Source organism: Gopherus flavomarginatus, chromosome 1 (assembly GCF_025201925.1).
Source record: "Gopherus flavomarginatus isolate rGopFla2 chromosome 1, rGopFla2.mat.asm, whole genome shotgun sequence".
In the NCBI taxonomy this organism is placed as follows: Eukaryota; Metazoa; Chordata; order Testudines; family Testudinidae; genus Gopherus; species Gopherus flavomarginatus.
This window is the reverse complement of record NC_066617.1, coordinates 218,956,805-218,979,231: the sequence shown is the minus strand read 5'-3', so window position 1 is coordinate 218,979,231 and position 22,427 is coordinate 218,956,805. Positions and strand designations below refer to the sequence as shown.

The 22,427-nt window shown below is 38.3% G+C and overlaps 1 protein-coding gene across 11 annotated transcripts in view; it reads right to left on the bottom strand.

Moving 5' to 3' along the window:
* DMD (dystrophin) overlaps positions 1-22,427 on the bottom strand; it is a 2,125,007-nt gene that overhangs the window by 1,321,733 nt on the left and 780,847 nt on the right. For all 11 annotated transcript variants that reach the window (XM_050936430.1, XM_050936437.1, XM_050936440.1 and 8 more), the window contains 2 exons: positions 17,421-17,571; positions 6,685-6,804 (listed from right to left, as the gene is read on the bottom strand). In XM_050936430.1, the coding sequence (XP_050792387.1) occupies positions 6,685-6,804; positions 17,421-17,571 (271 nt within the window). The remainder of the gene's footprint in view (positions 1-6,684; positions 6,805-17,420; positions 17,572-22,427) is intronic.

Sequence of the window (22,427 nt, the reverse complement as noted above, 5' to 3'; positions counted from 1 at the left end):
AGAAGTCTTCACTTCTATGATAAGCATTGATTATTTAATCATAAAGTGCTCAGTTCTGCCACCTTTACTTATGCTGGATAGGATCTTACTCTGCTGGTAGCCCCACTGAAATCAATGACTCAAACTTCAGCTGAGGAATAGCTGTGGGGCACATTTTGGGGCTATCAATTTAGATCCAGAGCATAAATCATAGCAGCATACTTTCTCTCTCCCCTGAAATTCTACCCTCTCTACTCTTAGAAAAGGAAGTCTCACAGATTCCTACTCCAAATGAAAACTGTTTCATTCATTTAAAAAAAAAAGAGTCCTTTGAGGGAATGCTTTTTTTATGGATATGAAAAGATAAAATAGGAGAACAATAATAATCTGATAAAGATTGAATGAAGCAAACATGGAAATCAGAAAAACAAACAAAATAAACTGGCAGGAGCACTGAGAGTAAGCATACAGTAAATTATAATAAGCAGTCTTGAGTCTGCAACTAATGGAAGAATTTTGGTAAAAGATGCTTCTCTAATGAAGTCATGCTAACCACTGCTGGACTGGATGGACCAGTGGTCTGTCGAAATTTTGTTTGTGTCTACATGTCTATCACACAAAAACAAGGGAGAATTTCAGTACATTGAAAATGTATATGTTCTGCAATAGTCATTATGGTATTAACCCTGATTTACTTTTCTCAGTCTATTCTGATATAAGAATTTTTTACGCGAACTATAACAATGGATCATAGATCAAAAGATAACTTTATAAACGTTAGTACTGATACATGATAAACTATGTAAATATAACTACCTTTAACATCAGGGCCTGGGTCTCAGCTTCCCTCAACTAAAAAAAACAGGAAGGACAATCAGGAAGCAGGTTAAAACTCCACAATTCTCTAGATACAGCATTGGGCAGAGGGGACTGTTCTAACTTGAGCTAGCTGGTGACTGTCCCTAAGGGTCCTTTTGACTACTGAGTACAGTTGGAACAAAATAGGCTCCAGTCACAACTCCTTTTTGCCTTCTGTACCAGGAAATATTGGAAGGATAAAGTCCCTCTGGTCTAGTGGTACCAAGGTTCACATAACAGAGTAAAGACGTTGGTGAATTTAAATGAAAAATAAATAGTAGGTTGACTAAAAGGGATCATGACTTTTCATGTCCAGGTGGTGATCCCCTATTGACTGTTTAAGTCTTTGTGGTGAACAAAAGGAGGTTGGTTGTGACTCAGAGATGTGGGGGTTTAGTGACTCAAAGAACACAAATCTTGTCATTTTCTTGTGGTGTGGGAGGGGGCTGAAGGAGGTTAATCTGATTTCTCACTTCCAAAGGATGTTAGTGGAGGAATTCTTAACTCCCAGTCCAGGTAAGAAGCTTGTTTGATTTTCTTGTACCACTGTACTCTAGTACTCATTGTCTCTAATCCAGCGATACTAGAGAATCAAACAAGCTTGTTACCAGTACATCAGCAGTCCACAGAGAACTGGCTGGACACATGGTACTAGCTCTCCTTGTTTTTATTGCAATGTCACATTAAAATAAACAGTTAAATACTTTCTTAATATTAATTTTCCATTTAAGCAATTTCTGTAGTTCTTGAAATGGAAGGGAAGAGGGACACTCATAATTTCTCTATAAAAATGTGGCCCATGATATGACAAAGGTTTAAAATACCTGCTCTAGTAGCTTTACCTCAAGTTTACCTGAGAGTGACTCACTCTTTCAGGCAGTATTCAAGCCTCTCTGGTGACATAACAAAGGATGTTGGGAAAAGATTGCCTGGCTGGTTAGATATTGGATCAGAAGGCAATTTAGGATCTGCTTTGGTTGAAGGTTAATAAGATGCTGCTGCAGTCTAATTTCTTTCTTTTATATTCTCTTCTGGTATACTGGTCTAGGTATCCAAAACAGTTTAAGAGCCCCCACTGGGAAGCCAGATAATGAAATTCAAATAGAAGATGACAGATTATTTCATTTTGACAGACAAATATTGACCCAAAAGAACACTGGTACCTTATATTTAAAAATGGAAGGGGCAAGTAATGCAAGACAAGGTCTATCATACATGGATAGTTGAAGTAACTCTGAAATGTTAGAAACAGTGTTTAATGAGGGACAGTTACTTGTCTGCCCTCTAAATTTCAGGAAAAGAGTAAGCTGCATTTGACACCAGGTCCAGGGAAGTTTAAGAGCATATTTTCAAGAAGTAGGCTCAGGTATACAGATTTATGTGTGTGTCAAGAGAAGTACAAGTTGATTGTAAAAATCTCTGCAATCTTATAAAAGACGGTGTTATAACCTGTTGATGAGGATAAAAATTGCCACTACTAGGTGATAAAGTGAATACTATGTTGTGAAAGGTGCTGGGATTGATTTAGTGGTGCATATGGTGCAGTAATTGTATGAGGTTTTTGCATCCTGGATTCCCAGGGGCGGAGTTGATGTCAGTAGCATCTTAGAAGCATTAGTTAGGCAAGCCAAAGAGCTTTTAAAGATTTTTTTTTTTTTTTTTTTTTTTTGCAGAGTTGTAGGTAAGGCCAAATTTGAATGGGTAGCTGCAAATAACATACTGTGGCTCTTATGCTGCACATATATATACACATGAAAAAGTGGGATTCACTGGATACTGGATGGCAAAAGTAGATTTTAAATTTATGAACTGTTAATTTCATCATAAAAATAGTGAATCCATATTTTCCCCAGCACAGAGTTATTCAATTTTGCTAAAGCTAGTGGTTTTAATTAATAATTTTGTTTTAACAAGAGGTTTGTCTGTCAATGAGATACTAGAAAAATTCAAGGCACCTATGGAAAAAAGCTACACAGACAACCTTAATTCTGGTATTTCCTATCTTAAGTGTTTGACTTTGCTACCTTAATGTTCTTTTAATGTAGTTTTTTTAATGTAATATTGTGTGTGTGTTTTTACAACACATTTTTAAATAAGCATTTGATAACATTATCGTGTCTTTTACAAAACCAAAGTTGAGAGAGATAATAGCAGGTAAACTCCGATTGCGGCAAAGTGAAACTGAGGGGAGGAAGTCATGACATTCTCCAACATTTTATTTCACCATTTTCTCACCTCTGAAAATTCACAGAAGCAGTAATTTGGCTGTGAAAACATGGACAGGCAAGATGTTTACCCTCCCCGCCCCCCAAACAGCAGTTGTTCTAAAATGGTCCCATTTTCATTAGAAATGCTTCAGTAATAAATGAAAACTTGACAGAGAATGGGTCAACTTTTTGAAGTTGTAAGACATGCCAAAACACCTAAGCATCTAGAAATATGAATTTTAACAAGAGTACATATTTTGAATGTGTGTGAGTATGTAGACTAGCTTGTATGTCTCACTTTGCTATTGGAGCTGCAAGCGAAACATCCATATGAACCATATATAAATAAGAAATGCACTAGTATTTCTCAGGAGAAACAGAATGATTTGTTCCTAAGTATAGCTATACCGTACACAGTACTGCTAGTTTGTCTCAAGCCATAGTACATCGTGCCACTAACACCCTAGAACAAGGAATCTCATTCAGCTTGGAGATTTCAATGCGTATTTTCAAGGTGGAGCTATACCATCAAGAAAGCATCAGAGTGCCAATAAATGTAACTGCTGTTGCCACCACTAGTACAACGAGGAGGGGGAGATCTGATTACTTGGCCTTGGTCCTGAAGAAGGGCGAGGATAGTAGTGTTGAAGGTGTAGGGTGGACCCACAGAGAGAGAAGAAGAGGACCTCAAAAATTTCAAAGATCGCATTAAGTTTGGGTGCTTATTCATTTTTAGCCACACCTCTGAACTTTCTGAGATGTGCATATCGCTATTTTGTATCCTAAAAAAAAAGCATAGGTTGCATATTCCCCATAAGTACTAAATTAATGCTAAATTATTGTCTATGATTGCACTATTAGCTTTTTTCAACTCCCCACCTACATGCTCTCTGAACAGCAAAACGGCAGCAGAAGAATGTCTTTAATGGAGGCAGAGGAAGCCTAAATTGTGTTGTGAAAAGTCTCTTGTGCAGGGAACAGTAATGTAACTAATTATATTTAGTACATTTTTAACCTAAACACACATTTCATTTCCATGAAATGAAAGGAGGAATTACCCTCCAGATGTTTCACAGAAAAAGCAGTCTACCCAATACTAATTTCATTTCAGAGGATGATGGGAACCACAAAGACCTATGTGAGAAAATAAAACTAAATCTCAGCTAAAGTGACAGATGAAATTGAGGAAGATTTTCAGATTTATCTTTCAAATGTAAAGCATTACAAACTTTGTTGCCATCATAGATTCTTAGGGGTGGAAGGGACCTCAGGAGATCATCTAGTCCAATCCACTGCTCAAAGCAGGACCAATCCTGAAATCCCTAAATGGCCCCCTTAAGGATTGAACTCACAACCCTGGGTTTAGCAGGCCAATGCTCAAACCAATGAGCTACCCCTCCCCACAATAATCAGACTCCTTATGTCTGTGAAAATCTGGCAGCGAAGTGGCAGTGAAGATGCTGCAAATAATTCAGGCCTAAGATGGCCACATCAGAGCTTTCAATTCCCAATGATGAAATTATATCTCCTCCGTACTTTACCATGGAACTTGTATTCCACCAATACAGGGGCAGTTCAGTGTGCCTTCAAAAGTCTAATTCTTTTCCATAGTAAGGGGAAAAAACATAAGTTATCCTGTCTTACACTCAGAGATTTCATAAACCTACCTATACGGTTTTTTTTTTCATGCTATTGTATCAGTATGGCTGTTAATAGTCTTTGCTCGAACTAGTTTCTTCTGCACTTTTGAATCTCCTAGAGAACACAATCAGCTTGGAAGTTGTACATCATAGTCATAAGAGAACTAAACAACAGAAGACAATGAAAACACTGACTGCCCCCAACCTGATCCTTGAGACCTAAGGATCACAGTGTGACTGGCCCTGCCCAGATGTGCAAGACCCTTGTAACTAGAGCTGTTTGAAGTTTTTTCAACAATGTTTTTCTCCCCCCATTGAAAAATTTCTTTGCCAACACACAATTTATGGGAAAAATAACTTCAACTGAAAAATTTTGTTTTTCCAACATAATTTAGAAATGAAATTTCTTATAATTATAGCTGAGTCAGCTGTTCTTCTGGGCACTTCTGGTACTGTGCAGTCCGTTCACATACATTCCAATGAGGTTTACAGTTTAAAAGCCACATTTATATTGCTCAATGGCAATATATCTGTGCATATATAATTCAGAACAATATCTGCTTTTCTGACTTTGTGCTTGCATATTTAAGAATTCCGGTAATAACAATAGGCACATTTTTTAAACCCGAGTGCCTAAATATATGCTCATTAAATGTAGGAAATGCCATGCTGGATCAGAGAAGACTAACTGCATTGCGTGAAAAAACATTTCCTTTTATCAGTTTTGAATTTGCCACTTTTCCATTTCATTGACTGTCCGCTGATGATTATCATTTGCACTGAAGTAGCACCTAGTGTCCCCAGTCAGAGCTCCACTGTGCTAGGCAATGTGCAAACATAAAAGATTGTAACCTCTTTTGGGGCTGAGACTATCTAAAATAGATGAGAGGCAACTGATAGAGGTGAACAAGGGATTGGGGGAAAACAAGCTAGTAGTGAAACATCTATTTGGCATAAGAAGCAGTGGTCACACTTTCTTCCAGTAGACTAGGTAACGTAACATTTATTCTGACTTTCCCTACCATCCACTGGCTCCCCCTTTTTTACACTATGAATGAGATATTATTTCAGTGGAAGAGGTGTAATTTATCACTTATTGTTCCTGTACATAGCATGGAAAGTTTAGAAAAGATCTCTAGTTCTTGGACTCCCCCCCCCCCCCGCTTTTTTTTTCTTTATTTTTTTAAAAAGGTTAAGTAAGATTAGATGCTGTGGTATGTTGTTCCATGTTATGACAATTTTCCTCAGTTGATCAGCCACAATGAATACTGCATTTCTTTAGGAATTGATCTTTTTGTAATTTCAGTACCCCAGTGGCACAGGATAATGCAGCATCAGGAACAGAGATGATTGCAAACAACTCAGTTTTGTTGTTGAACCAGATGAACGTGAAATGCCTGTTTATGTCTGAGCCCTAAAGCGGTTGCAGCCAACTTGTTTCCCTCTCACTCCCATATTTGGAGATTGAGCATGAGACTAAACTATGTCAGAGAGAAGCAGCCTGAAGTAGCTGGCTGGAGAGACGACATTTCACCAGGATACAAAACAAATGCACACAGAAAAAAATGAGAAAATAAGATAAGGTGGTTGAGATTGCAAACAGGACAGGTATGCTTGTACCACTGTGTCTGGAGTAACTCAGAGCTTACCAAATCATTTAAAGCTCATTTTGATCAAATATTTCAGACATATTGTCAGAGTGAATGTTGTACCAGAGAACCTAAAAGAAGGGTTTTGTGTACATAGTGCAGGAAGGCTGGACTATTGCTTTTTATCTTTAGTTTACAGATGGCATGTAACCCCTTTTTCTGATTTCATACCAAAAAAACTTCATATTTTTAAATAGTTCAGGCACTTTCCCCCCAAATATTTACATTTAGCCATGCACATAAAAACAGGACTGACAAAAATATTTTAAAAACAAACAATCTCAAATGTTTCTTGAGGGATGCTTAAGATGGATGCTTTTTTTTTAATATATAAAGTAATTCAACATTTACCTGAAGTTGTTCTTCTAGTGCAGCAGTAGCTTTATCTCCACCACTTTCATCCACCACAACTACCATATGAGTAAGGGAATTCACCCTGACTTGTTCCTGTTCCAAGTCTTCTTGAAGTGCCTAAAAAGAAAAGGGGGAAAACATCTATTATCGCTCTTTAGACAGGAAGATTCCAGTCCCCAAACACAGTTCTGTGCCAGAGTAGAATCTCATTGACTAAAAAATGGGAATACATGAGCAGTAAGGTGCTACAATATGCAAATATAGTTGTCCCTTTCTTGAAAACTGTCTAGTTCAATCTGTCTTTCTTCTTTAAGTGTTTAGTTCTGTCATCAACATTCAGAATGAAACTTCGGATTGAAAAAGATTTGTTGAGTTTGTGCAGTTGAAATTTTATAAATATCAATAGCTTACTCATTTTAAATGGCTGTTAGATTACTTTTTTAACAGTGTTTGTATGTGTTATAATATTACACATAAAAACTACGTTAAAGAACATTATTAATGTTGCAATGTCGAATACGCAAAACTTAGGAAATACTAGTATTAAGGTTGCCTGTGCAACCTTAACTTTGCCCCCTGTTGTGGGTGCATTATGATGCAGTCTTTAATTACATGATCACATACTATTTTTGCCACAGGACCCCTGCTTCAATCAGTACACAGGATGATTGGTGCCTTCTTAATGAGCAGCTACTCAATATGTTTTTTCTCCTCATTGTTCAACGTGTAGCCCCTGCCTTATTTACTGTACACTATTCAAACCTTGCTCTGAAGATAGTTTACATTTTACCTTAATGCACATTTGTTTTCTTTTATTTACTGAGTATTAATTACCTCATGGCCTTTTCTTTGGCACTAGACATGACAGTCCGAGTGCATTACAAACATTACTGAATTTATTTTCAGATGAGTGGAAGCATCCCCATTTTACAGGCATAGAGAGATTAAGGCCTGAGGACCATAGTACTTAGCATTGCATAACACTTTATATGTTGCAAGTACTGTTCCTACTGACTGCAGTTGCAGCTCCGAATCCTTAGCACTTCTGGAAATCAGATCCCAGGGTCTCAAGTCAGGAACTCAGAGAGGAACAAATAGAAATCACCTGTAAAAAATTTGGTTTCAGTACTTGCCCAATATCACACAGGAACTCTGTACAACTGAATTCCATAGGGCAGCATAAAACTGCCTCAGACATGAGATTATCCTTTCTCCTCCTGTGACCCCTTGCTTGTTCTCCTTCTAACTTCTGCAATAAGTGAAACAGAGGTCCTACAGACAACAATATCCTTTACTACACAACCTTGTTGCATCCCCAGAGCAGCTCTGCCCTGTGCACTGAACAAGGCAAGGGTCCGGTGGAAAAAGCCAGTGTGTGATGATGTAATTAAAGACTATAATAAAACATATGCACAGGAGAGGTGAATTAAAGTTGTCAGCTTGTTGCCCCAGTCTCTCTCCCTAGACTTGTCCAATTCTATCATTTCCATGCTTCCCCAGGTCTGGAAGTTGTGCCCTCTACTGCCTGACCTAGGGGAGGGGATCGCTATCAAAGTGCAGGCTCCCTGTTATCAGTTTCTGATGCCCAGACCCAGATCTAGTTAACACCACCCCAGAGTTACAAATTGCAAAGAAAATCCTGCCCAGCTCCAGGCTGGAGCATGATCAGCGAAGACAGGACCTTTGGGGATTTATACTGCTAAAATCTAACAAATCTCTACCGAGCATAAGCAAACTGCAATATTTAAAAGTTTTATAACTTAGCCAAATTTGGGCAGTATTTTATGGAGATGGTAACAGCACACCCCTGTCACAAAGATGACCCATCCATCAAATGTTAATTCCCTGCTCTAAAGCATGGGGACACTAGAGCATCTAAAACACAAGTTGATAGATTATATTTAACATGGGGAGGGGTCTCACAATTTTTCCCTACCCTAATTCTCAAGAATGACAGAACTGTTAAGTTGAAATTTTCAAAGAAAAAAAAATCAGTGGGAGACAGATCTAGCATGGAAAACTTCATCCCAAATGGTTAAAGTTTGGCAAGGTTATAAGCAACTGAAAAAGCTCTTGTATTGGGAAAAATCAGGAAACCTTAATATGCAGAAGTCACCATCCATCTGCGTGTTTCATAGTAAGGAGTAAACAATGAGGTGGCAAAATTTGCAGATGATACTAAACTGCTCAAGATAGTTAAGACCAAAGCAGACTGTGAAGAACTTCAAAAAGATCTCAAAAAACTAAGTGATTGGGCAATAAAATGGCAAATGAAATTTAATGTAGATAAATGTAAAGTAATGCACATTGGAAAAAATAACCCCAACTATACATACAATATGATGGGGCCTAGTTTAGCTACAACTAATCAGGAAAGAGATCTTGGAGTCATCGCAGACAGTTCTCTGAAGATGTCCATGTAGTGTGCAGTGGCAGTCAAAAAAACAAACAAGATGTTAGGAATCATTCAAAAAAGGATAGAGAATAAGAGGGAGAATATCTTATTGCCTTTATATAAATCCATGGTATGCCCACATCTTGAATACTGTGTACAAATGTGGTGGTCTCATCTCAAAAAAGATATACTGGCACTAGAAAAGGTTCAGAGAAGGGCAACTAAAATGATTAGGGGTTTGGAATGAGTCCCATATGAGGAGAGATTAAAGAGGCTAGGACTTCTCAGCTTGGAAAAGAGGAGACTAAGTGGGAGGTACACATAATAGAGATATACATAATCATGAGTGGTGTGGAGAAAGTGAATAAGGAAAAGTTATTTACTTGTTCCCATAATATAAGAACTAGGGGCCACCAAATGAAATTAATGGGCAGCAGGTTTAAAACAAATAAAAGGAAGTTCTTCACATAGCACACAGTCAACCTGTGTAACTCCTTGCCTGAGGAGGTTGCGAAGGCTAGGACTACAACAGGGTTTAAACGAAAACTGAATAAATTCATGGAGGTTAAGTCCATTAATGGCTATTAGCCAGGATGGGTAAGGAAGGGTGTCCATAGCCTCTGTTTGTCAGAGGGTGGAGATGGATAGCAGGAGAGAAATCACTTGATCATTACCTGTTAGGTTCACTCCCTCTGGGACACCTGGCATTGGTCACTGTCGATAGACAGGATACTGGACTTGATGGACCTTTGGTCTGACCCAGTATGGACATTCTTATGTTCTTATGTAACATATTTCAGTTTACACCTGTTTTCTCTTGGTAATTATACTTACAAAGTAACACCTGCATACTGTCAATTAACATTTTGATAAATACAGGGCAGGAAGCCACCTCCAACTAACATCTAGTCCAGCCCCTTGCGAAGAAGCAGGACCAAATCCCTGACATGCATTTGACCACTTTGTTCTTAAAAACATCTAATGGACAGGAATTCCACACCTCCCTTGGAAGCCTATTCCAGAGCTTAACCACCCTTATAATTAGAATGTTTTTTCTAATATGTAACCTAAATCTCCGTTTCTGCAGATTAAGCCCATAATATCTTGTCCTACCTTCAGTGGGCAGGGAGAACAATTGATCACTGTCTTCTTTATAATATCCCTTAACATATTGCAAGATTTATCAGGTCCCCTCTTCCCCGGCCACCTTTTTCTCAAGACTAAACATGCCCAGTTTTGGGTTTTTTAACCTTTCCTCATAGGTCAGGTTTTTTAAACCTTTTATCATTATAATTTTTGTTACTCTCCTAAAAACTATCTCCAATTTGTCCACATCTTCCTTAAAGTGTGGACCCAAACCTGGACACAGTTACCTTCTGTGCATTACATATAACACTCCTATTAATGCACCTCAGAATATATTGGCCTTTTTTGTAACTGCATTGCACTGACGACTCATATTCAGTTTGTGATCTACTATAACTCCAGATCCTTTTCAGCAGTTCTACAGCCTTTCTAGTTATTCTCTGTTTTGTAGTTGTGCTTTGACTTTTCCTTCCTCAGTGTAGTACTTTGCACTTGGCTATATTGAATTAAATATGTTTGATTTCAGCACAATTTCCAATTTGTCAAGGTCATTTTGAATTCTAATGCTGTCCTCCAAAGTGCTTGTAACCCCTTCCAGTTTTGTATCATCCACAGATTTTATAAGCATACACTCCACTTCGTTATCTGAGTCATTAATGAAAATATTGAATAATATAAGACCCAGCACAGACCCTCACATAATACCTATTAGACAAGCACTCCCAGTTTGACAGCGATCCATTGATCAGTACATTTTGAGTATGGTCTTTCAATGAGTTATGTGCCTACCTTACAGTAATTCCTTCTAGACCACATTCCCTTATTATTTTGAATGGCCACAATCAATATAGTGGGGCAGATTTTCAGTTTTGTTCCATTCCCTTGAGAAATTCTTTGCAGAGGACTTACGCAAGAGGGAAAGTCCTCCACTTGGGATTACCCTGGTAGGGGGGAGCCTCAGAAGGCATGGAGAAGGCATAAGCAAACCCCTTTCCCTCTTTCTTCACAGACTGCAAGGAAGGGTAATAGAGCATGCGAATTTCACTAGCTAGCCGCAGACTAGAATCTACAAGAGAGGAGTGTAGTTCAATAATAAGAGCTTTGAATGGCACAAAATTATTAACTTCAGTCACTGGAATTGTTGAGACCTGAACTCATGGTCTCTTTCTGTTTTTCAGCCTGGTATACTTCCCCCTAGGCCAAAATAGTTGCTGTTGTAGTCTTCTTTTCCTTGTTCTCCAGATCTAGTGTTTCTCCCTGAGACTGGAACACACTCCATGCAGTCAGTAGGCAGGGGGTTCTGTGAGGCATTCTCAATGCAGATGGGATGTTCAAAGTTTTTAGAATCAAGCTCTTCTGAGCATGTAAAAATAGCAATTTTCAGAGATTTATAATTTGGATAAATTTTGGTATCTTTTCATGGGGACAGTAAAAGACACCTCTTTGATCCCAGGGCTATCTCATTGCCATGTTTGAAACACTATAGTTGCCAGAGCTTTTCAGTGAAATTATCGAGGAGGAGTGGACTTAACACTGGCAAAACTACCTATTTTTCCCCTTTCCTTGCTCTCAGGTAAGGTTAAACATTGAAAAACAAACATCATCAAAAAAACTTGGGAAAGAGAAAACTTGGAAAATTTCAGCCAGAATAGGTAAAGTCTAGAAAAGGTTTAAGCAACTGAAAACAGGTCACATAATTGAAAGTGTTAGGGAACCTTTGCTATATAAATGTCATTACCTGTAGCAGCTCTGCATATCATATGTACTATATTATTACTCATTCTGACCTGTGTACTGGATGAAACCAGACAATCACTATGTTCTCAAATGAACTCACGCTGAAAAATTATAGAAGACAAAAACACCACATCACCCATGGGTGGACACTTTTCACTTCATACCCCTTCTGGGTAACAATCTAATCTTTATTACCCACTCCCTCTCAAGTGACATCTGTTACTCCCTACTCTTAATTATCAATCCCAATTTGTTTTTAGCTCAGTTACTGATTTCTTTCCCCAGACCTAAATAACTGTTTGGTTTGAAAATTTGAACCTTCCACCAACAGAAGTTGGTCCAATAAAATATGTAACCTTACCTACCTTGTCTCTCTCACTGTCATGGCATAGGAACAAACTATAATGCAAGAACAAAAATAGGATTCCTTCCCATTCTTAACAACAACTGCATTGTATCAAATCACTGATGAAATATAACTGGGCACCATTCACACACAGTGACAAAAGCACAATCGAACAAATGTTGGGATAACAAAAATAATAAAGTAATCTAGCAGCACCAAAAGCAGATTTAGACAGAGCTCCTATTCTGCTTCATGAACTACCTCACCACTCTTGTCACTAGAAATGTGCTTAGCTAACTGATTCTCTGGCAATTAAATCAAGGAGTAACAGGATAAAATAACAATAAATCAATATAGTCTCAAATAATAAACTCTGCCTGCAGTGGACAAACTGCCCTTTTCCACAGCAGCATACAACAGATGTTTCAGAGAATAGAATGGTTTTCTCTGACAGATGATGTATATAATTGTGCCATGTATCTAAGTAATTGGAATCAAAAAAGAAAAATGGGGCTATTCATACCTACCCACTCAAACATGATGTTTGTGGAAGGAGTGTGAGCAGCTGTGTACAATTGCTTTTCAGTGACATGAAAACCAGAGAAGGGCCCAGGTCTGAAAATTAGATCCAGATCCTCCAGTCAGCGGGGTGTTTGGGTTAGAATGGTTCAATTATAATGTCAGAAAGTTAAAAATCCAGTGAGCTCCCTGACTACATCGTTAAGAGAGATTTGACAGGAGAGTACCCCAATTTTCACAGTGTAAGTCTCAGACATGCAGAATGAAATCCAATAAGCTAGTTTCCTATGCCTAGAGGCAATGGGGATTAAACAAGGCAACAGCTCAAATTTATATCAGACTTATTTAAGAATGAGGCAGGCGTCAGTCATGTAACAAAGACAAAAGATCATCAGAGGATAGTCATCTTTCAACATGACAGAATACAGCAATGTTATACAGAGAGAAATGTAACCAGCATCTGCAATACATAGGACAGGGGGAGACTGTAAGCAAGGCAAATAGCCTTAAATAATACAGGACTTTCTGCTCTCTCTCACTGTGTGCTCCTTGTATTCCCCCAGCTCCCTCCCCCACTAATAAATCAAAATCAGTGGTAGGCTTACAGATTCTCAAAACAAACAAACCAACCCCCCCAACCCACCACCCTGAAGGCCATTAATGACAGATCTGTTCCCAGGTCTATTATTATCATTACTTCTAAAAAAAATGATTCCCAAAATATACAGTTATCAATTTGATCAAAAGAGGCACAGGCAGAGTATTGTACTAGCTCACAGGAATCTATGTAATTGCAGCATCTTCCTTAGTAAAAAAGTCAAAATGTCTCCGGCTAACACTTTTCCAAACTGGCTCTACTGAAGTCAGTGGATTGTTTTTTAAAGGCCAGAATTTCACACACAATAACCAGAACCACTACCATGTGTCAAATTGTGTGACCATTTCCAACTATCATAGGTCAACATTACAAATCATGCACTGGGATACTGGTGAAGGTATCCAGATGGGGGTGGAGGGGAAATTCCATGGTCAACCTTGATTCCCCACATACCTTTTCATTTTTAGGGATGTATTGCAAACTCCAAAAGTGGCAACTTTCCAAGATTTTATTTTTATAATGAAAATTTTGCACAATTCTCCAGCAAAACTCTAAACTTCTGAAAATTTTAGCCAGTTTAACTGTACAAAGTGAAATCGACACAATTTTAAAAGTGCATTTTTGTTTAAATCACAAAATTTGAAATATGCAGCCTTTTTAGGGAAATTAACAATCTTCAGTTTCTCTCAGGTAGGCAGAATTCTTTCAGTTTTTAAAATGCATAGCCAAGACCACTTGCAGAAGCAGACAAAATACCTAAAATACAGGTCAAATGCTTTTTTGCAGTTTCTTGGACAATTATGCCAAACTAGTTTGGCAAATCTAATGTGGGATCTGTAAACATGTTCCTTTTTGTGGCCTTAAAACCCCCTGGAGTTTTTCTTTGGCGCAGTTCAGATAGAAACTGTCCTTTCTATACTGTTCAGCTGAAAGTCTCGTACAACACTAAGTTAAGAAGGGGAGCTTGCTGGTAAGAATTCCTCTGTCTTTTCCTGGCCGTAAATAACAATCAATCCTAGATCTGTTTTACTGAATGGTTTCTCTTCTCAGGATTGGATTTCACTCACTCTACCTGGGCCCACAAAGAGAAATCAGAGTATCAGTCTCAAAAGCATGAGCAGTTTTTGACACAACATACAGAAAAGGGAGATTAAAAATAACCAAAGATACAGAGTTTGAGTCAAGAAGCAGAAAATAAAATGAACATAACAGATACTCTAGGTGTGGAAGGAAACAAGGGGCCAGGAACTAATCAAAGGGAGATAAGGAGAAAGAATAAGTATAATAGAAACACATGAGAGAAAGAGAGAGGTTGCTGCATTCCATCCAACAAACCTACCCACCATTCTGGCTGTAACTGCCCAATTTGATGTCATCTTCTCATTTCTGCTTTCTGAATTGTCCAGTTCCTCCCAGCAAATGCCACAATACTAATACTATGCAGTAACTGGGAATGTATGCATCCATGCTAAGGATGTGAAACTTTCAAAACAAGAGATTACTTATACCTTATCCTGAAATTAAGTACCTACTATTTTGTTTGTGTTCATATCTAATGCAATAAAACTTGGTTTCAACTGTTTTCCTCACACACTATATACTGTCATGATTTTTTATCTTTGCTGCAGTATGCAGCTTTGTTATACTGCAGGAATCAGGGGGCACTGATGTAGAATATAATACAAAATAAATTCTATGTGAATGTTGCAGATAGTTTTGAAACGTCTGCAAACATCTTGTCCTCCAGTTACTACCTACAGACAGTACGTAGTACTGAGAAGAATTTTAATCCATGCTCAGTGGGGAGGGGAAAAAAACTCTTTTTTATTACTTTACTGTCTGAATGATCCCTTGGTAAAAAAGACGGAGTTGAAACCTTAGTTTTAAAGTATGCATCTACAATGTTAAATGACTCATCACATTCAGAAATGTGGAATCAGTACATGGGAGAGGTAAATTTCTGAATACCCTGAAGACCCAGGTTGGAAGTCCTAGCCCCACTGAAGTCAATGATGAAACACTCCATAGATGTCACTGTGGCCAGAATTTTACTCTCAGAACAAAGAGATGCACCCATTATATCCATTAAGATCAAAGTTCTTAAAGGGAATGTAGTGTTTCACTGGCATAAGAAATTAGTAGCTTTAATGCTATTAGCATTGAAAACTATACATGTCAAAAGAAAAAACAAGAACCCAGTAATCAATTTTTGACTGAATTTGTCATGTATATTTTTCAGCTTCAGATTATCTTTTCACGTTTACTTGCCATTTTTTTTTAAAAAGTTTTATTTAGTGCTCAGAAAATGGACTGGACTAGAAAGCCTGGAAACTGAAATCTTCAATTTACCCACAGACCAATTACAGCATAGGAAGCATCAACAGCACCGCCACTAGCTTTTCCAGAGTTTCTCACTAGTATGAGAGCTCTTCTGTGTCATGGTTAAGTGAAAAGTTCAGTCTCCATGCAGTTCTTGGCCTCTGCTACCGCCCCGGGGCCATATATTGGTTTAATTTCTAATGGTAGGTTTTGAGATGTAAAGACGTGCCAGATTCCTTCTAATCACTCAGCTGGTTGGCAATTTAGAATGTGCCTGAATTCTAATAACTAAGCAGAGACTACTTATCAGCAGAATTGCTTTGATTCTCCTTTCAATGGGGATTTCGAGGAAGTGAAGGATGTTACATCCCATCCACTCTACTGACACTAGGAAGACTGCTTTATACAATGCAAGGCAACTCATTGTTGTGCATTAAGGGGAACATGTTTTTCCTAGTATATTAAGTCACAAAGATCACTTTACCAGGCAAGACCCTTTTTATGACTGATATTTTTTTCTTCAATCTTTTAAATGGGGGGGGGAGATACTTCAAGTTTCTCTGCAAGGCAACACTACTGAACTTTCAGTGATGTGATGTGCTACAAAGGTGCATGAAACAACAAGCAGCTTCCCAAAAAAATCTAGCATTTCAGGTGGCAAATTGGGCTAAAACTATCAACTCATTCCAAGATGATAAAAGGGATCAAATGATTAAAACGTCTGGGTACTATAACTGAACTGGATTTGAACTACTAACAGAGTTGAAGAACATCTTAATCTCTTCACACTTTCTGGTATTACATCTCCCAGGCCTTATGTTTTTTCCGATATTTATCTTCCTATCTTCTATCATGATGCATATATGTTTTATATATATATACATATACACACACACAGACACAAATACGCAGAAAGAATTACTGAATTTAGCACCATATTAAAAATCTGCTTTATGTAACTCTACTTTTAAGACTCCTTTTAAAAGTGATCATCACAGCCTTACCAGAATTATATCTTCTTTGCTGTATTGAATTTATTTGCCTATGTTTATACTAGTTTTAATTTATGCAGTTTTTAACTCTTAATCATTCCAATTTAAGAAACACTTTTCTACATGAGAATACAAACAAGCTTGGTCAAATATCTTTCTTTTCCCAATTCCTGGTTTGTTATTTTTCACAATTAAATACATTTTTCAAAAAAACCCTCTTCCATTACAAAGCTACAGACTACACTTGGATAACTTTACAATACTCAGGGGCTACATATTCAGAGTCCCAGTACTGCTATTGAGCTTTGGAATCCCAATTATAACAATTAATTGTGTCTCGTTGCTACTAGAGCACACAAATAAGAAAGCACAAGATGACTAGAGGAAAGAAACATGGGAGTAATAAAATCTAAAATGTTATGCTTTGGATTAAAAAGGATATTACAATTGCCTATTTTCTTGATATCCAACCAGAATTTCTAGTCTAGTAAATTATGTATATGAGAAACAACAAAGAAAATCCCAGTCTTATTAACAAATTCTGAATTGCAATGCAGTCCTATACAAAGACTTGGTCATTCTGAAAAGCTTAAACTTCAATAAATAAATAAATGAATGCAACCCACTCTTCTCCAATACTAGTTTTAGAGCTTTAAAAATGTGAAAAGGTCATTGATATATGTTCCTTCTTTAAACAATATTTCAACTCCAACAGTAACATACGTATGTAAAATAGCTTACCTTGTGTTCTTCTACTTGATGTTTTAAATCTTCTAGATCAGGGCCCAGGGGCTCTGACTCAATTTTCTTTGTTCTTTCTTCTGTTTTTGCTAGCCAGTCAGATAGTTGTGTTAGTTGCTGATTCTGCAGGTCCATGAGAATTTTATGTAAGCTAGAAACAAGGAAAACCATCATTTACATTTTTATATGTAAGAAATCAGTAAGCAGAAAGGTTTGCTTACACTTGCACTTTTTTAAAAGTTAAATTTAATACTTGTATTAGAAGGTGCTCACAAGCCAGCCCTGTACAGTACTGCAGGTTTACCTTGTCCTACAAATGGGTTTAAACCACTACCTAGAAAGGCAATACATTCATCTGAGATGGAAGTTTGGATTCCAAGCCCATTCCATTTGCTGAGACTGCCAACAAAGGTGCCATTTTATGTTTTCAAATGGATGGAAACAGAGGCCACAACTCATTTCTGTGACAATGTACTAAGAGACATCCAGTGGTACTGAAATTTGCCCATCCTGATCAGCCTGATTTGAACCAGTCAATGTGAAATCTCTCACTTTACTAGCTAGGCATTATCTATTTATTGCTGGCACTTCAAACCAGTCCATTTTACTATTAAGAGCTGGTCAAACCTGGAAATTTCCACTCTATGGGAAATTCTAATATTTTAATATAGGAGGGGAGAGGGAATTCTCATTTGGGACAAAGCCAAAACACATACACACTTTTCTTTTATTTTTCTTTTTTAAGGCCATAAATGTACAGAATTTCTATACAAAAAATGTTGAAATATTTTGTTTCAGCTTGGTTTAACATCCAGCTATGTCTGCATAAACTGCCACAGGGCCTCATCGGAGGAGTCACAGATGCCGACTTTGCTCAGCACCCACCAGCCACAGCTGTTCAGTGGGCTGGGGGCTCTCAGGGGAGGGGGTGGGAAGAGGCAGAGCGAGGGCAGGGCCTCCGAGGAGAAGCAGGGTTGGAGCACCCACTGGGATAAATAAGAGTCAGTGCCTGTGGGAGCTGCAGTCTGGTTGCCTCATGTTCCTGTTCTACTCTATTGGCCTTGATGGGACAGCCCAGGTGGGTGCAGCTCATGGTTCGATGAAACATTTTGTTTCATGTAGACAACCTGGAAGGTTTCGATTCAGGTCTACCTGAGTCCAAATGAAATATTTCACCTCTTTTTATGTGGAAAATTTTGATCTTGCTGAAACTGCATTTTCCATTCCAAAAACATTTTGATGGAAAAGTCCTGTAAAGCTAGTTACTAAACCACGACTCCCTCCCAAAAAAATGTAATAGCTGTTAAATTGGATAAGGGAGATGATTAAGCCTAGATTGACTCACTGGAGAATGTTCCACAGGAGGGACAGTTGCTCATAATGTAAGCTATATTTACAGAATTTCAGATCATATAAAAGTAAGTTTTAATTGCTGAGATGGTTAAAAGAGTTCCAAATGGAACCATTTTCTATCTATAGTTCTGTTTAAATTGAAAACAATTCAGTAAAATCACATTTATTTTACTGAAATTTAATTTGAGAGAAAAATCAGGAAAAATAGTTCCTCGAACACCCTGTTCAACGTTCTTGGAATTAAATGTTTCATTTTTTTTTTAAAAATGTAGTATTATATTTATTTAAACTATATATTATACTACATATTAATCAAAGCCAAACAAAATATTTCAAGCAATCAAATGGTTTTATGCAAGATAGGTCTTGTAAGATATCATTGAAAAGCTTATGATTCACAGAATATGATTATCCTATTTGTAAGCATGTATCATTTTGGTATCTGAAGTTAGGAATATTGCCTATGCTTCTATTACAAACGTGTTTACACCTGGGGAACACCCACTAGTTAGAATGCAAGCAATCTAGATTGCTGGCTGGGAAGGGCCATTAGGGAGAACAAAAGGTCTAAGAAGATGATAATCTTCCACTAGGGAGCCTTCCTGAGGATGCTACAAACAACCTCCAAGTCATGGCTGCTCTGTCCCTACAGAGACATGTGATCAAGTCACCTGGTACTGGACTCCATCTTGGAATACCAGTGTTTTTCCACTGACCCGTATGGAACCAAGACAGAAGACAAAGGGTTCTGTAGCAGGTGGTCACTCCGCTCCTGCCTCAAAGGGCATAAAACAGCCCTGGGATAGGGCTGCAGTGGAGAAAAGCCAGGCTGACTGGGGGATGCAGCCACAAGTGGGGCCACATCCCAATCAGGCCACAGCTGGCCCTATAAGAGGGCAGAGGGCCAGAGACTAGGACATACACTCTCTAACCTTTTGAGAGAGAAGGACCTGGCTTCCTAGAAGCTAAGCAGGGTACCGAGACTGGAGCAGGGCTGGGGGAAGGCTAGAGAAGCTGAGGAGCTCCAGCCTAGAAACCCCCCAGGCTGCAGGCCTTGGTAAAGGCCAAAGAAAGGTACTGTGGGGCAGGGCAGGGGGAAGGCCACAGGAGCTGGGGAGCTCTGGCCTGGAATTCCCCCAGGCTACAGGCCTTGTTAAAGACCAAGGAAAGGATACTGGGGTTGCAGAGGGCAGCCCAAGGGTAGGCAGAGGCAGCAGGTCCAAATTCCCCTTGCCAGTGATGAGTGGCATTTACACTGCAGTCTGCCCCAGTGAATAGGGGCTAGGTCAAGACTGGCAGTAGCCATAGTCTGAGGAGAGGTGGGTATAGAGGGTGGAGGTTCACCAGGGAGGAGATCTGTGGGGGTACTGCTAGGAGGCAACACCTCAGCCTGAAAGGGGCACCAGGTTCCAGAAGGGACTCGGGCCCAGCGGTAAGCGGGACACCAACCTGCAGAGGGCGCTCTGGAGCTGGAAATGCTAATTCCCTGCGTGACCAGCAGGAGGTTCCATACCATTACAGTTCCTGCCATATGCAAAAGCTATTTAAGGCAAGGGAGTGACATCACTGTGGTTTTTCACTGACTCCCTACTGGAAACACCTGAGGAACTGGACTAGGGGAGGAGGGCTGAACCCAGGCTAGAGGGATTTCTAGCCTGTGAAAGGAACTTGCTACTCATATCCAATCTCTTGAGTATATTAAGTTTAGACTGCAGTTTTGTTTATTTGCTAGATAATCTGCTTTGATCTGTTTGCTATCCCTTATAATCACTTAAAATCTATATTTTTGGTGATATACTTATTTTTGTTTTGTCTAAAACCAGTGCGTGGAAATCATAACTGGGGGCAGAAAGGTGTTGCATATATTTCCCCACATTGAGGGAGGTGAATTTCATGAGCTTATGCTCTACAGTTCCCTGTACAGCGCAAGAAGGTATACTTTGGGGTTTACACCTCAAAGGTGGGGTGCCTTAGGAACTGGGCGGTGCCTTAGGGAAGCCTTCCCACTCAGAGGTGATCTCAGCATCTGTGTGTAGCTACAGCTGGGTGTGTCCCTACCTGTATGTCTGCTGGAGGGGGCTTGTCACAGCAGTACCATGTAAAGGGAGCCCAGGCTGGTGGGTCAGGGAAACTCAGTGGTACCCCAGTTACAGGTGGCACACAGACATTTTGAATTTTTCTTTGCAGAGAATTCAATTTTTTAATTTTTGTTCTGATTTAAAATGAAGAAAAAAAATTGAAATTCCTGATGAAAATGTCCATCCTCCACACAGCTCTAGTTATTTGTTTTGCTAATATAATCATAATTTGTTCCAAATCATCAAGCACATATTTTATCTAATTTTGGTAGACTGGTATAGCTTTTTTTTTCCCCACAATAAACTTAATTTTCTCATTGCTTGAACATTTTTTTAAAAAATAGTCTGTGAAATATTATATAAGAAGTTATGAGCTACTTAATACTTACCAAACATTACTACGCACATATTCTACTTTAAATGTAAGGAATAATCAAAGATTCCATTGCAAATATTGACTTTTTGATAGTAATCACTATACATAGTGAAAAATTAATATATATGTTTTTAACATAAATACCCAGTATGCAGTTAAACAGATGACATGGCAAGTGTCAAAAGCCAGAAGATGGTTTAAATATGGGCTGAGAACAACTGGTGTTGAATATGTCAAGCAGAAACTGACACTGGACATATCTTCTGGATCTGCCCATGTGTATAGCTTAAAATATTTGAAATCAAGTGCTACAGAACTTTAATAGTAGGAACAACTATTCAACCAGAACTAAGATATCAATGAAGTGAACCTTTCACAGTCCAAGCAATGAATTGATTTTGCAAAAATGTATGTAAAAATGTTACTACTGCATAGGTAGAGGATTCAAAATCACCCATGTTAAAAGATTGCTTTCTGTGCACAGGAGAAACAGCTTCTTATGAGAAGTTAATACCCCAACTTAAACTGATGTGTGGCAAAATGTCAGGTAAGAGTATATTTTTGGAAGTTTAAAATATTTATATAAATATAAATCAATGCACAAAATTGTGTTAGAATAATCTAGATTTTAGATAGCTAGTTCTTTCCATTTTCTTTTTTTCCCATGTAGTAAATTCCCTTTTTAACAATTTGACTCTGATGGTATTCCCACCCTCCCACACACTATGTTTAGCAGGCTTATTATCCTTTTAGACACACACATACACCTTGGAAAAACAGGAGGGTCAGCATAAAAAAACTCATCATTTTTGAACAGTTATTTTAAACAAAGCCATAGGTAAGTTCATCTGTAGTAGTCAGTTTTTTATTTAAAATTTCTCAATTCATTACTTAATCCTGTACTTTGTGTATTGATTCTAGATGCTGTAAACGAAAGAACCTTTCTGAAAGGATAACCACTAAAGCAGGTAAGTGCACAATAAACAGACCTTTTTCTGTAATTGCTTAATTTTAAACAGATAGTACTTCACTAGAATTGAAAGAAACAGAACAAAAGCCTATGGGAAAAAAACCCATTGAAATTAATGGGTACTATCTCTATCCCAAACTTGTGTCCTGCTGTCCAAAATAAAATCCTGACTTGTCTCTCTGACATCATCTTGTGAATGTGTTGTTGTCAACTCAAGCTCAGCATGTCTA